The 14,617-nt window shown below is 39.0% G+C and overlaps 1 protein-coding gene across 7 annotated transcripts in view; it reads right to left on the bottom strand.

Moving 5' to 3' along the window:
- NME8 (NME/NM23 family member 8) overlaps positions 1-14,617 on the bottom strand; it is a 406,785-nt gene that overhangs the window by 22,670 nt on the left and 369,498 nt on the right. For 6 of the 7 annotated variants that reach the window (XR_008626206.2, XM_055115852.3, XM_055115855.2 and 3 more), the window contains 5 exons: positions 13,549-13,615; positions 12,613-12,686; positions 11,417-11,509; positions 9,137-9,333; positions 18-193 (listed from right to left, as the gene is read on the bottom strand). Coding sequence is in view for 6 of the 7 variants with exons in the window: in XM_055115852.3 (XP_054971827.1) it covers positions 18-193; positions 9,137-9,333; positions 11,417-11,509; positions 12,613-12,686; positions 13,549-13,615 (607 nt within the window). In the remaining variant the exon portion in view is untranslated. The remainder of the gene's footprint in view (positions 1-17; positions 194-9,136; positions 9,334-11,416; positions 11,510-12,612; positions 12,687-13,548; positions 13,616-14,617) is intronic. The other variant, XM_055115853.2, reaches the window with a different exon arrangement.

Below are 14,617 nucleotides of genomic sequence, written 5' to 3'. Positions count from 1 at the left end.
TATGCTTGATTCCTTACCTTTCCTTTCATGAAAGAGATTTGGTCGAAGTAATGCCAATGTCTTTTCTAATTTCATGTTTTTCATTTTTTTAAAATCGGGGAAGAAAGCATCCATGAACTTAGCAACATTAGTTGCATCCTCTTCAACGTCACAAAGCTGAGCTAAATGTTGTCTTTCCAGATATTCTTGTAAACTGTCAAAATCCAAAATATAATTTAAGATTATTATAAACTGAAGTTTATAACCATGCCAACAAATTAAATCTGATAATATGTTCAGAAATTACTAGAAGTTTAATAAAACAAAAATTAAATGTCATGTAAAGATAAATTGCATCTCCCTATTATATCCAAGAATATGATACTTAATTCAACTTTTTATTGAGGCCACTACAAAAATTACTTACATGATATTATCTATGTTTGACTTTACGAGAGAATAAACAAAGATCAAAATAAAATTTTGTGTTTTTAAGGAAAAATTTTTCTTTTCCCTATGTAGAACTTTCCAGATAGTTTTTAATTTTCTTTTTAATCTTGTCTTTGAACTAAGGGTTATCTAAAAGTGCATTTCATATTTTCAAATGAACATTCCCAATTACCTTTTTATTGTTTATCTCCAATTTTATTGGATTATAATCAGAAAAATATATGTGGTAAAATTTTGATTAAAAATTTGTTGAGGTATTCTTTGTGTAAAAGAAAAAATTATTTGTAATGTGTAAGGTTGTATATATGTTTATGTTTCATATATTATAGATAATTTATTATCTATCTATCTATCTATCTATCTATATATAGTTTTTTTTTTTGAGATGGAGTCTCGCTCTGTCACCAGACTGGAGTGCAGTGGTGCAATCTTGGCTCACTGCTACCTCTGCCTCCCAAGTTCAAGCTATTCCCCTGCCTCAGCCTCCCGAGTAGCTGGGACTACAGGCGCGCACCACCAGCCCAGCTAATATTCTAATTTTTTTTTGTATTTTCATAGAGATGGAGTTTCACCATGTTGCCCAGGATGGTCTCGATCTCCTGACCTTGTGATCAGCCCATCTCGGCCTCCCAAAGTGCTCCGATTATAGGCGTGAGCCACCGCGCCCAGTCAATTTATTATATATTATTTATGGAATATGTATTTTTAATTCCTCTCATCCTTACTTATGCTTGTCTGCTAGCAGGTATTTTTTCCAGTTCTCCTTATTTTTCCAATAATTCCCTCCTTAGGTACTTAGCCGTTATGTTGGTGGGGACACAATTTTTTCTTTTTTTGGGTGCCGTATTGTCATAAATGTTGCCTTCTACATCGTGTCTTTATCAAATTTAGCAATTTTAATGATCAGTGTTAATACTTTATTTTTCCTGGCTATTTTTTGGCCATCCCTTTATTTTCATCTTTTTTTTTCTAAGCAGAATATAGATGAGAAAAGTTGTTTAAATTTTTTATTTTGAAAAAAATTAAATTAATAGAAAAGTTGCAAGACTTGAACAAAGAACTCCCATTTACACCCTTCATCTAGGTTCACCAACTGTTAACACTGTCCCATATTTGTTCTCTCTGTCTCCTGCTTTCATCCCCCAATGTGTGTGGGGGCTATGGGGGGCTGTGTGGGGGTGTGTGTGTGTGTGTCTTGGCAGATCCATTTGAGAGTAAGCTGCAGATATTTTAACCATTCACCTCTAAATACTTCAGGAAATATTACATTAATACAAAATTATTACCTCATAAACAGTCCATATTCAATTTTCACCAATTTGCTAATACCATCTTATCTGTAGTAATTTTTATATTAATCCAGGATTATATATTGCATGTAGTTGTCCCATCTCCTTAATTTGCTTTTATCTCCAACAGCGACTCAACCTCTTTTGTCTTTCGTGATATTGATATGTTGAAGAGTCCAGGACAGTTGTTTGTAGACTTCCCTTCATTTTAGATGGTTTCAAACTATTGGATGGCCCAGTAGTTTCCTATTACATTCTGGTTATGAACCTTTGGCAGGAAAACTATCTTCATGAGCCTGCGTCCTTCTTGGTCCATTACTTGCTCCATCACATAGGAGGTGTATGATGTCAGTTTTTCCCATTATTGGTGATATTAATGTAGTTGATATCCCCCCATTTTATCTACTGAAAAGCTACAATTTTCCCCTTGTAATTAATAAGTAATCTCTAAGGACATTATATGAAACTGTGTATATATTTTTCACACAATATTTTTAAACCCAATGATGATTCTTGTGCACATCATTAATATGATGGTTTTTAAATTAGGTTTTTTTAACCTTTACCTAGTAATGTCTATATGTGATGGGAAAATTAACCTTTTCATAGTTAGCCTAATAGCCATATTCTTGACTTTATTTTTTTATCTTACTTTATCTAGACTATTTATTTTAAATGGAGGTTTCTTCTTTTTTCCCCTTATTTTGCTGGTCTGAGCAAACTGCTCTTCATTCCATGTTTTCTCCTTGTTAATGTGGAAGTTTCACTATACTTATCCACTGCATTAATGTTTACTGTCTTTTTCCTGCCCCTGTTGTCAGATGCATATGTCCCAAATATTTCTTGCATTCTGACACACTATCTCCCAACTTTAATACTCCATTTATGCCCTTTCTGCAAATAAGAACCTCAAAATACAACTGTCAAAATACTGCCTTCTTGATCTTTGAACCATTTTGCCACATACACCCAGAAACTTCTAGGTTTTGTTGAGATAATTTAGAATCTAGAAGAATTTTCTTCTATTTCTAGAGTCCTTCATCAGCTGTCATATTATAAAACCCAGAATTATGGACTGTATGTGTCTGTGTGTGTGTTCAGAGATTCCAAGGTTCACTGTTAAGAACTGTTTTTCTTTTTTTTCCTCCCATATTTTTGATTTGGTTGAGTATATCCTCACATATTTTCCACAGAAGGAGTATATAGGTGACATATTGCTAAGTATGTCCTTGAAGATCTTCATTTGCTCTACCAGGTAAACATCTTAGCTTTGTAAGAATGCAGGGGTTGCAGTCTTTTTCTTCCAGTAGTCTTAAAATGAGCCCTATGGCAGTCAAGTATTTTTCCCTTGTAAGTAACTGATTCTCAATTGCTGCCAAGTATGCAGTTGGTGGAAGGGATCCACCTAAAGTGCAAGTGCAATTTTAAATCAGTAATAAAACCAATTAAAAGTCTGGTTGCTTTTTATCAGCACCATGTACCAGCACTCCTAATCAACATTAGTGATAATGCGCCTATGTACTCTTGGAGTTCACACATATTCATTACTTATCCTTTCATAAGTAGTGTGCTGTACATGGTGCTCCACATAGAATCAATCCAAAAACAACAAAGCTATTGGCATTATTGCAATTTCTGCAATGTACTGTAAAATGGGAATTTCACCTATCTTTTTCTATTAAACATAGAGTGGAGATCAATTTTGAGAACATCATGGACAAATCTTCAAAAATTAAAGCTTTCAAAAAGCAAAAACTGTACTTCATTTCTGTGACAGATTAATATATACAGATATACATGAGTTTTATTGTTAAAAATATTAATTAAACAATTCATCTATCACTTTTTTCCTTTGGGACATTGTAACATTTATTTTTATTTTATACTCATATGTTTATACATTCAAAGGTCCATAAAGACTATTTTCTTTTCTTTTCTTTTCTTTTTTTTTGAGACAGAGTCTCACTCAGTCGCCCAGGCTGGAGTGCAGTGGCGCAATTTTGGCTCACTGCAATCTCCGCCTCCCGGGTTCAAGCAATTCTCCTGCCTCAGCCTCCCAAGTAGCTGGGACTATAGGCATGGGCCACCATGCCTGGCCAATTTTTGCATGTTTAGTAGAGACGGGGTTTCACCGTGTTGGCCATGCTGGTCTCGAGCTCCTGACCTCAAATGCTGGGATTACAGGCATGAGCCACGGCATCTGGCCCATAAAAGACTATTTGCATTGTCTGTATTTTTATTCTAGCATAATTGTTTGCCTCATTCAGTAACTAGTACTTAAAATAATTTCATCATACAGAGGAAGAGGCTGTTAAGAAGATGATCTGCTCTGGGTTTCAAACATGTGAAGTATACAAGTGCTTACTCTGTCTGTCTGGAAACAGTGTGCAGTGTTTCTTCCCAGGATGTTCCTGTATTTGTGTGTGGGGTGGGGGTGGGGTGGCATCAGTTGAGGGTGGACTATTGCAAGCCCTTGCAATTGGCAGACAAATGCATTTATTCTGGGAAAAAATTCCCCCATTATTTGTTGAATTATAGTTTGTCCATCTGTTCTTTCTCTGTGCAGAGTTTCTCATTAGCAATTGATCCCCTCAGTATATTATCCAGATTGCAGACTTCTGCTCTCATCCTGTCTAATTTTTTGTGTGTACTTTCAGCTATTTCTTGCATCTGACTTTCCAGGTCATTAATTTGAGTCTCAAACGATGATCATACCAATTCTCCACTGAACTTATAATTCAAATCACAATTTGTATAATTCAAGTTTGAAAGGCTTTTTAAATGTATACCTAGCAATTGAATCTCAAGTCCTTGTTTTTATTGTTATTTTATTTAAGGGTTTTTCTGTCTCTAAGCAGTTCTTTTTCACTAGACTTGTGTTGTGATTTTTGTACAGGTCTTCCTTTCTCTGGCTGCCAGTCTCCCTTAGGCAGGTACTCATTTTTCCTTGATGGCTCACTGGGGCTTAGGTCTGATTTTTGATATGTGTTGGAAACCCTGTAGTTGGAAGGCAAGATGACCTCTACAAGCTTGTGCTTTAGAAGACAGTGGGTCATTATTCTTCTGCAGGGGCAATCAGGAAAAGCCCCCAGAGACCTAGCTAGGGCAAGGAATTCAATAATTCTACTCAGTTCTATCCTGGCCCTTTAGGAGTCAGGAAGTCTCAGTGAAGTCCACAAGTCTGTTATTCTCAGGGTCTGTGGTTGTCTGCAGGTCCTTGTTTTCTGGGGAGTTCAGGAGCTCCCCAAACTCTCGGTGGAGAAAACACCACACCACCCTCATCTTCTCCTGCCCTAGGGACCTGAACAGAGCTCCAGACCTCACTGACAGCCAGCTGCTTATCAGTTAAGCTTCCCTTTGACTATGGAGAGGAAAGAAAGCTTTGCAGATGGGAGTAGAGTCAGGGTATAGAATTCAGACTTCCCTGATCCCGGAAATACTTTTAAGGATTATTTTAGGAATTGTATCTATTATGTTTAATTTAAATGAGAATATCATAAAGGAAAAAATTAAGCTCCCTATAGCTATGACATGTATACGGACAAATAGAGAGGCTACTGAGAAGAGAATAGATATTTTCTATGGACAGAGGAATACAATATAGTAGAGATGGTTGGAAATGTCACCTTCACTCTGTCATAAAGACTTAAAACTGAAAGTGACCTCAGAGGTCATCATCTAATTCTTCCCCATCTTTGTATCTCTAGGATTTGGCATATAGTAGGTCTTTAATAAATACTAGATGAATGAATCAACACATAACAGAATAAGTGAATGAATGAGAAGACTCTGCCAGTTACTACCTGTGTGACTCTGAGCAATGTAGCTAATGGAACCACACCTTCCTGATCTGTAGAAAGACTGGAAAGCAAAGATAAATTACACTATCCTTTGATTTCTTAAAACAGGTTGATTAAAGAGACAGACATGTAAATAATGTAATAAAAAGCCATCATGAAGGAAGCTGGAATGTGAACGACAAACATGGGTACCTCTGCCCTGTTTCCCTGGCTCTTCCCCCACCCTTCTGCAGCCACTGGAGCAGGCAGACCATCGATGGCATGGAGAGAGTTTCCCCACAACATGTGAATTCATAAGCTGTGAGTGTTTGTCTCCACAGGAATAACCAGCCAATAAAGCTCTGGGACTCCGCTGCTCTGTACACAGAGGGGTCATCAATCACTCCCAGTTCAATTGCTCTGCTTTTAACTTCTCTCCTGTCTCACCCTCTCCATCCCCACTACCCAGAGAGGAGAGTGAGCAGGCTGGGAGATAGGGGAGAGGGGGCAATAAAGAGTGAAAGTGAACAACTGAATAAATTACGCATGAGAGTTTTTTGTCCTTATTCCTTTAGATTCTGGACCTACTTGAAAGATGTCACATGGAAGTGACAGTGCCTTTCAGGCCCTCCCTCCAGAGCAAGAGCTGTGAAAATAAGAACAAGCATTATAGAAGCCAGGGGAAAGCTTCCCCTCTGTCCTCTCAAGTTTTACTGAAAAACCAACAGGCATCAACAGACAAAAAGTAGATTAGTTGGAGAAAAAGCAGACAAATTTGATTAACATGTACACAGAGAGAACCACAGAGTGAGTACCCACCCTGCAATGAGGTTCAGAAGCCTATAGACCAAGCTTGTCCAACCTGCAGCCCACTGGCTGCATGAGGCCCAGGAAGGCTTTGAATGTGGCCCAACACAAATTGGTAAACTTTTTTTTTTTTTTTTTTTTTGAGATGGAGTCTCACTCTGTCACCCAGGCTGGAGTGCAGTGGCTCGATCTTGACTCACTGCAATCTCTGCCTCCCAGATTCAAGCGATTCTCCTGTCTCAGTCTCCCAAGTAGCTGGAACTACAGGCATGCACCACCACACCCAGCTAATTTTTGTGTTTTTAGTCGAGACTGGGTTTCACCATGTTGGTCAGGCTGGTCTCGATCTCCTGACCTCATGATCTGCCTGTCTCGGCCCTCCAAAGTGCTGGGATTACAAGCATGAGCCACCGCACCCAGCTCAAATTGGTAAACTTTTAAAAACATTATGATATATATTTTTTGCGAGTTCTTTTTTTTTTTTTTAAGTTCATCAGCTATCATTAGTGTTAGTGTATTTTATGTGTGGCCCAAGACAATTCTTCTTCTTCCAGTGTGCCCCAGGGAAGCCAAAAGATTGGACACCCCTGTTATAGACCATCTGGCAAAACAGGTAATGGGAGCAGGGAGAAGAATTCTGTTGAAGGACAGTAAAGGATGACGAGGGAGAATGAATGGACCAACGCACAGAAATTAACTTGTACACTATCTCCGTTCAGATGTGGTTACATTCTTGGTCTTATAGGGAGGGGAAGAAAAATAATTGTTCTTGTCGGATCTGAGGATCTTAGGCAGGTAAAAGAAATTCAACTTCATCCTGTGCTTTGAGAGAGACTGCTGGCCGGGAGTGCTGGGGCAAGTCAGAGAGATTGTGAGGCTTTTTCAGTTCAGCATGTCAAAGCGCCATATTTTGGGTATCAGTTTCTGAGCCCGAGCACACCAAACAAGCATGCTCCACACTGTCCCATGCTGTCTGCTGTGGCCAGCTTGGGATAAACATGGGCCAAAGGCACATGGGGACTCTAAGTTTAGAAAGGAAATACTGTAGACTGTGCCAGAGCAAGGTGTACACATTTCATTTCACTCTGATCTTGGCCCCTATAGTGCTTGCCCTTGTTCTGGAGGGAGAGCTGCTGGCACTTCCTTCTGACATGCCAATTAACATGCCTAAATTGTCCATGGTGTCATGCGAGTATTGGACAATTGGAGCTTCTCAAAGTTGGTTGTAATGGAGGTTTACTACCTAAACAATAGCCCCATGGAATGATGACTTCACTCGTCACATTAATGAGTGCTTCGTAGAACGCTTTTTGTTTTTTGAATGGCTCAAAATTTCTAGGATAAAATCTGGTATCTTTTTAAACTTAACACACCCTACCCAACAAACCTTCCCTCAGCCCACTCATTATTATTTTCCCTTAAAACCCTGAAAGTAACTGCTACTGTTTAAAAAGCTCCTTGCCAGCAGGATTTACCTTATGAGTTCCTTTATCCTGCGTACAACTTGGAACTAATGATATTAGGATCTCCCACTTCCTAAAAATATGGCATCACTAGGAGCCAACAGAGGTAGGCACCCAAGAAAAGCCACTACAATTCATTAATAAGTCAAGAAGGACAAACAAGGGACATTCTGGATAGTCTCAGCCAGAAAATGCAATGGAGATGGGCTGCCAAGCACGGGGAGACACATCCCAGGAAGCCTCAAGGCTCAGATACTCTAAGTATGTTCTTGCTCACCTGACTTTCTTTCCGGTGCAGCCTGACAACTGCTTTGTTACACTCTCCATTCTCTGAGTCTTCAGAGGAATCACAGGCACAAACAGCAGCGCATAAAACCAACATTCTACAAATTATTTATATCCATTTTCTAATATTTTAAAATCCATCAACAAAAAATATACAACCGTTTTGTTCTCAGTAATTTGTAACCACAAACCATCTAAAGTAAAAGTGCATGTTTCATGTTTTTAGGGCACCGGGAAGGTGGAAGGGGAAGGTGGGGAGATGGGAGAGGAGACTGAGTTGGCAGGGATTATACATGGTTCCAATACACCCTTCAAGCCCCAGCCCTTGTGGCCAGACTGGTATGCCCAGCTCTAGGAAGACAAACCGGGAAAAGGCCTCCCTTTCTAGTGGTCTTGACATAAACTTTCAGGGCAGTCACAGTGAGGGGAGCAAAGATCACCTGAGGGCCACCAAGCTGACTATCCAGAGGCAAAACTCCTTATCTGAGGAATTTAGAAGTAACTAGACTTCCCTATTATTTAAAGCTGGCATCTGGTACCAGGCTTAAAAAAAATTATAAGTAACTAGAATTTCTATACATCTCCGGAATGCATGCATGTTCAAACTCATTGTGCAACCCTTGCTGACATCAAGGCACCAACATGTCTACAAGTGCAATTATTTATCATGACCTGTGTGGCTAATAAGGTGCAAATTACCCTTAAGCTCCAGCTTTAAGGTCCATAAATATCCCTAAACAAAAATCCACCATGGCGAGCTCAGTCCTCTCTCACTGAGGAGCCCCGCTGCACTCTTCTGCAGTGCTCTTTCTATCTAACAAAACTTTTCTTTCAAACCTACACTGTCATCTGTAAATTCTTACTACCCTGCAACCCACAAGCCAAATACTTTTTCCAATGCCAGGTATCTGACACTTCACCTGGCACACAGCTCTCCTGAATATACAGTATGTTAGGTTGACTGGAAGAAATACTTATGCCTTTAACATAAAAACATTTGCCCTTAGGTACTGAGGTGCCTACACTATGCTTCATTACCCAATAACACATTGCAAGTAACACAATTCCTGGTCTTGAGCTATACCTGTCTTGTTTGTTCTTCATCATTCCAGGTGTAACCTGGGCTTCGACCTCAGGTTGATCCTCAGATGGTTCGTTAGGTTCGGTGTCAGGCTGTGGTTCAGTTTCTTCAGAGGGAGGATTGTGTTTACTTCCTTGAGATACAACTAGAATATAGCTTAAGCCACTTGTCATAAAAGAGACAAACTCTTCAAAGTCAGGCTACAAAATAAAATGATAAACTGTTTCCTTCAGGCTCCTGAAATGGATGGACTAAAATGGTGGTCACTACCCAAGTCAAATGAAATCTTCCCTCTCCATGGTCCCTGGGCAAAGGAATGTTACTCTTATAAATCTCCTGTTAACAATACATTTTTATTGTTTGGGGGTTTTTATTTTTGCTTTTTATTGAAAAATAATTGCATATATTCATGGGGGACATAGTGATGTTTCAATAAAGAAAATGTGTAATAACCAGAGCAGGGTAATTTTGTATCCTTAGAAAAATAAATCTCTTGGACCCCAAAATCACTAAGCCAAAGGGAAAAGTCAAGCTGGGAACTCCATCAGGCAAACGTGCATCTCATTTTTATTCCTAAATAAGATTGCTACAAATATTAAAAAAAAAAAAGCTACATACCTCCCTCATAATCTGTCCACAAGGAAATTCCTTGTGGGCCTCAAGATCTTTACCCTAAAACAGTTCTGTTGGATTTCACCCTGGCAATGTAAATCGATAATTGATAGCTTATCTTCACAGGTAGGGTACAGAGGACAGACAGAGCCAAAAGTCATCCCGCTGCTCACCAGACACAAATGCACATCTGATGGCTTCCTCTGCTCAGTTGTTTATGTAAAAACGCAGATTCACTAAGCAAGACTAAGGCATAAGTGACTATTCCTCTATGTCATCTCACATGTAAATCGTGTATTCAGTGAAAGCCTCATCAGAGACTCAGAAGAATGCTATTGATTGTCTCTTATCTACCTAAGACCTGGAAGCAACCCTGCTTCAAGTTGTCCCACCTCTCCAGGAAGAACCAATGTACATATTACACATATTGATTGATGTCTCATGTCTCCCTAAAATGTATAAAATCAAGCTGTGCCCCGACCACCTTGGAAACATGTCATCAGGGCCTCCTGAGGCTGTGTCATGGGCGTGTCCTTAACCTTGGCAAAATAAACTTTCTAAATTGATTGCAACCTGTCTCAGATACTTTTGGTTCACACCTTTAACAAATCTCTCCCTATCCCTTCCCAGTCACTAGTCTCCTAAATTTTTAAGTGGCAGAAGTTCAAAGCTAGTAGGAATTTATCTTAAAGATAACCTAACAATATTCCCAAATTTAGGATGTTTCCGAGTCATCTACAGGGCTTGTTAAAACACATATTTCTGGAGCCCAATCCTACAGTTTCTGATTTAGTAAGTCTGAAGTGGGGCCCAGGAATTGGATTTTCTCAGAAGTTTACAGTTAATGTGAATACAGTTGGCATAACCCTTTCTTTCTACACAGGTGGAAGCTGGGGCCAACAGAGATGGCATGAGTGGTGCAGTCAGTTTCACAAAGTGATGTCCAGTAGAATGGTATGTGATGATGTACATGCTCTTCTGCCCTTTCCAACACAGTAGCCACATGAGGATTTGAACACTTAAAATGTGGCTAGTGCAACTGAGACTTCACATTTTTAATATAATTTAATCTTAATGAATTTAAATTCAACTGATCACATGTATCTGGTAGCTACCATACTGGACAGTTCATTTCTAGAAGTGAGGTCTCCTGACTCCCAAGCCAGTACACTTTTAATACACAGCACTGCCTTTATTATACTATATCCCCAGACAAAAAAGAGTTGGTGGGGTAGGGAGGTGGCAGGAGTGGGGTAGTTGGGGTGGGGGCAGCCTGAGAGAAAGGCCCTTAGGTAAAGAAAAGATTAAAGCATTCTTGTGAAGCTGATGACAGAGCCTTCAACCCAGAATAAAAATCAATAGAAAACGACTGGATATTCACTTCCAGAGGACTGATGCAGGGGCTCTTGGAGGGCCTGACATAAAGAGGTATTCATGCCAACAAAACACAATCAGACCATCCAGTTTTGCTTGGTAGCCACTATTTCTACCGAAGATTTTTTCAGAGCCACTATCATTGGCATCTCCATGATATGGACACCAACAGGGACACCAGGAGCTTATTTTAGTTGTTCAGACTTACCAATTTGCTTTTCTGTAATAAAGATTTAAAGCTTATGGAGGCCACTGTATTTAAACACTTAGAGGATTTTTTCTTTTTAACTTTCATACCTGGTCTGCTATTCGACTATAGAAGTTGACAACTTGTTCTTCAGTGAGCACTGTCTTATGCTCTGCTTCTATAATAAATCCAGCTTTGGTAATCTTCAATTAGAGAGTAAGGTCAAATCCAGGTGTCGTGGGATCACATGTAAAACAAGTTAAGTTTGTTTTTTGGGCTTAACAAACCACCAGCTTTCAATAAATTCTCTATAAGAACCTCGGCAAAATCTATAGGACACTTGGTTTGAAGTGGCTCAAAAATATACAAAATTTAAGATTTGACTGCTCTGCTGGATTTCAGACTTGCTTGGGGTCTGTAGCCCCTTCATTTTGGCCAGTTTCTCCCACTTGGAATGGCTGTATTTACCCAATACCTGCACCCCTATTGTATCTAGGAAGTAACTAACTTGCTTTTGATCTAACTGGCTCATAGGCAGAAGGGACTTGCCTTGTCTCAGATGAGATGCTGAACTGTGAACTTTTGAGTTAATGCTGAAATGAGTTAAGACTTTGGGGGACTATTGAGAAACCATGATTGGTTTTTGAAATGTGAGAACATGACATCTGGTAGGGGCCAGGAGCAGAATGATATGGTTTGGCTCTGTCCCTATCGAAATCTCACCTTGAATTTTAAACTCCCACAATTCCCATGTGTTGTGGGAGGAATCCAGTGGGAGGTGATTGAATTATGGGGGCTAGTCTTTCCTGCACTGTTCTCATGATAGCGAATGAGTCTCATGAGATCTGACGGCTTTAAAAATGGAAGATTTCTTGCACAAGTTCTCTTTGCCTGCTGCCATCCACGTAAGATGTGACTTGCTCCTCCTTGCCTTCCACCATGATTGTGATGCCTCCCCAGCCATGTGGAACTGTAAGTCCAATAAACCTCTCTCTTTTGTAAATTGCCCAGTCTCAGACATGTCTTTATCAGCAGCATGAAGACAGACTAATATACAATCTAGTATAAGAACTATAATTTTTTAAAATTTACATAGGATGCTGGTAGAGTAGGATCATTTACAGAAGGATGCATGAATAGATCGAGCCTTGTAAAGACATAAAGTACTCAAAGCCTCTAGAGGTACCTAGCACCAGTAGTGCATTTTGTTCTATTTCACTCTAAATGGTAAGCTTGTCTTCAAACTGACGATTAAGAGGTTGTTATTTTGCAATTAATTTAATCATAGTTGGAAAATATTACTTACTTTTCTTTTAATTTCTAGAACTTTTTTACTAATCACAGCATCCGGTTTGATAATAGCAATACCGTATAATTCCTCTAGAAAAAAATTTAGAAAAAGACAGAATTTCATTTTCTTGGCACAAAGTCTGGATAATCAAGGATCTGGCAATTAGCAATGTAAATTTCTAATGATCAGTTCATTGTTGCCCATTGATAGCTGTGTATCTTACTATGGCATTTCAACTACCAGAGGGTTCCTACTTGGAATCAAATGGCAGTTCCTATATTTGCATGCAGGGGAAACATTCACAAGAGTTTTTAATCCAGAGGAAACAAAAATTGAGTAGGTAGGCCCTGGTGGTTTGAATGCAATTCCCATGCGTAAGAATCACACACAGGATCCATCCAGCGCAGTACTACCAGTAAGTGAAGTTTTAACTGTGAATCATGCAAGTAAACATCACCAACAGATTCATCTATGAATGTATCGACATTCTTATAATGAGCTTTTAGTGCAAGATAACTCATTTGGTTATGGCTGTTTGTCTCTGCTCCCTCCAGACCCCAATGCAGATAATCTAGTGAAGGCGTGAAATTGTTAACTGCAAAGTAAACCAAGAGTATGGGTCATCAAGGAAGAAATTATCATCACAAATATTTGGAAGATGATGAAGGATGAAATAGGAAGCTGCTGTCCAGATAAGTCACAGGAGACAGGAATCCATTGTACTGGGTAACCTCTGAAAGGCTCCAGGCCCAGAACCAAAGGTAAGGCGAGTGAGGGAAAGAAGGTGCTTTTTAATAGCTGAGTCTTGCAAGACCCAAATCATCATTTATCTGAACAATTCCTCCTTAATAAACATGGATTTGTTACCAGTGTTTTGCTGAAACAAGTGATGCTGTGATGACCGCCCATGTACAGAAAACCCTTGGATTACTTTGAAGTAAATTTACTTACGAACACTTTCATATGGTGATTCTTCACTAACTTCTGAATCTGAGACTACTAATGGAATTTCAGGATACTATGAAAAAGAAATGCAATGCAAAGATAACACAGTTATGTTTTAATATGATGGTGAGTGGGTTTTTAGAAATTTTGTATCTAGTAAATACTTATAGTCTAAGAAATAGAAAGTAAAGTGGAAGAGTTCCTGAACTTATCTAACATTACTGTCTCCAGCTTTCCACTTAAATAAAATAAGGGATGTTTTAAAATGGAAGGGGCAGGAATAATGCATATGTGCAGTATGAAAAGGGTAGCAAACCTTAATTTAAAAAATTTTTTTTTTATTTTTTTTTGAGTAGGAGTCTTGCTCTGTCACCCAGGCTGGAGTGCAGTGGTGCTATTTTGGCTCACTGCAATCTCCGCCTCCTGGGTTCAAGCGATTCTCCTGCCTCAGCCTCCCGAATAGCTGGGATTACAGGCACCTGCCACCATGCCGGCTAATTTTTGTATTTTTAGTAGAGACGGTGTTTCACCATGTTGGCCAGGCTGGTCTCCATCTCCTGACCTCAAGTGATCTGCCCTCCTTGGCCTCCCAAAGTGCTGGGATTACAGGTGTGAGCTACCGCACCCAGCCAAACCTTAAAATTTAATAAGAGCATGGGAGATAAAATAAGAACGAAGCAGAAATTAACAAATAAGAAAACTGCAAACACATGATAATCATGTTAAACATCAAAAGGGCATTTGATAAGTGTGAAGATCTGTTCTTAACTATTACTCTCAGCAAATTTGGAACAAAATGATATTTCCTTAACTTAAAAAAAAATATTTCTCAAACCAATAATCAATATCCTGTTAAAGAGCAAAGTACCAGATTTTTTAATTCATCCAAATAGCTTTTATGTTCTTACAAATTTCAAATAAATAATTGCTATATACTTACACTTATAAAGTCAATTTAAAAAAAAAAAAGAGCAAAGTACGAGAAGGACAAAGGTTCCTAACTTTCAGGGAAGCCATGAATATGTTTCTGTGAACTATCCGAAAGGTTTCATTTTTATGTATATAAATATATATA

This window comes from Pan paniscus, chromosome 6 (assembly GCF_029289425.2).
Source record: "Pan paniscus chromosome 6, NHGRI_mPanPan1-v2.0_pri, whole genome shotgun sequence".
Classification (NCBI taxonomy): domain Eukaryota; kingdom Metazoa; phylum Chordata; class Mammalia; order Primates; family Hominidae; genus Pan; species Pan paniscus.
The sequence above is the reverse complement of the archived record's forward strand: the minus strand, read 5'-3'. Positions and strand labels throughout refer to the sequence as shown.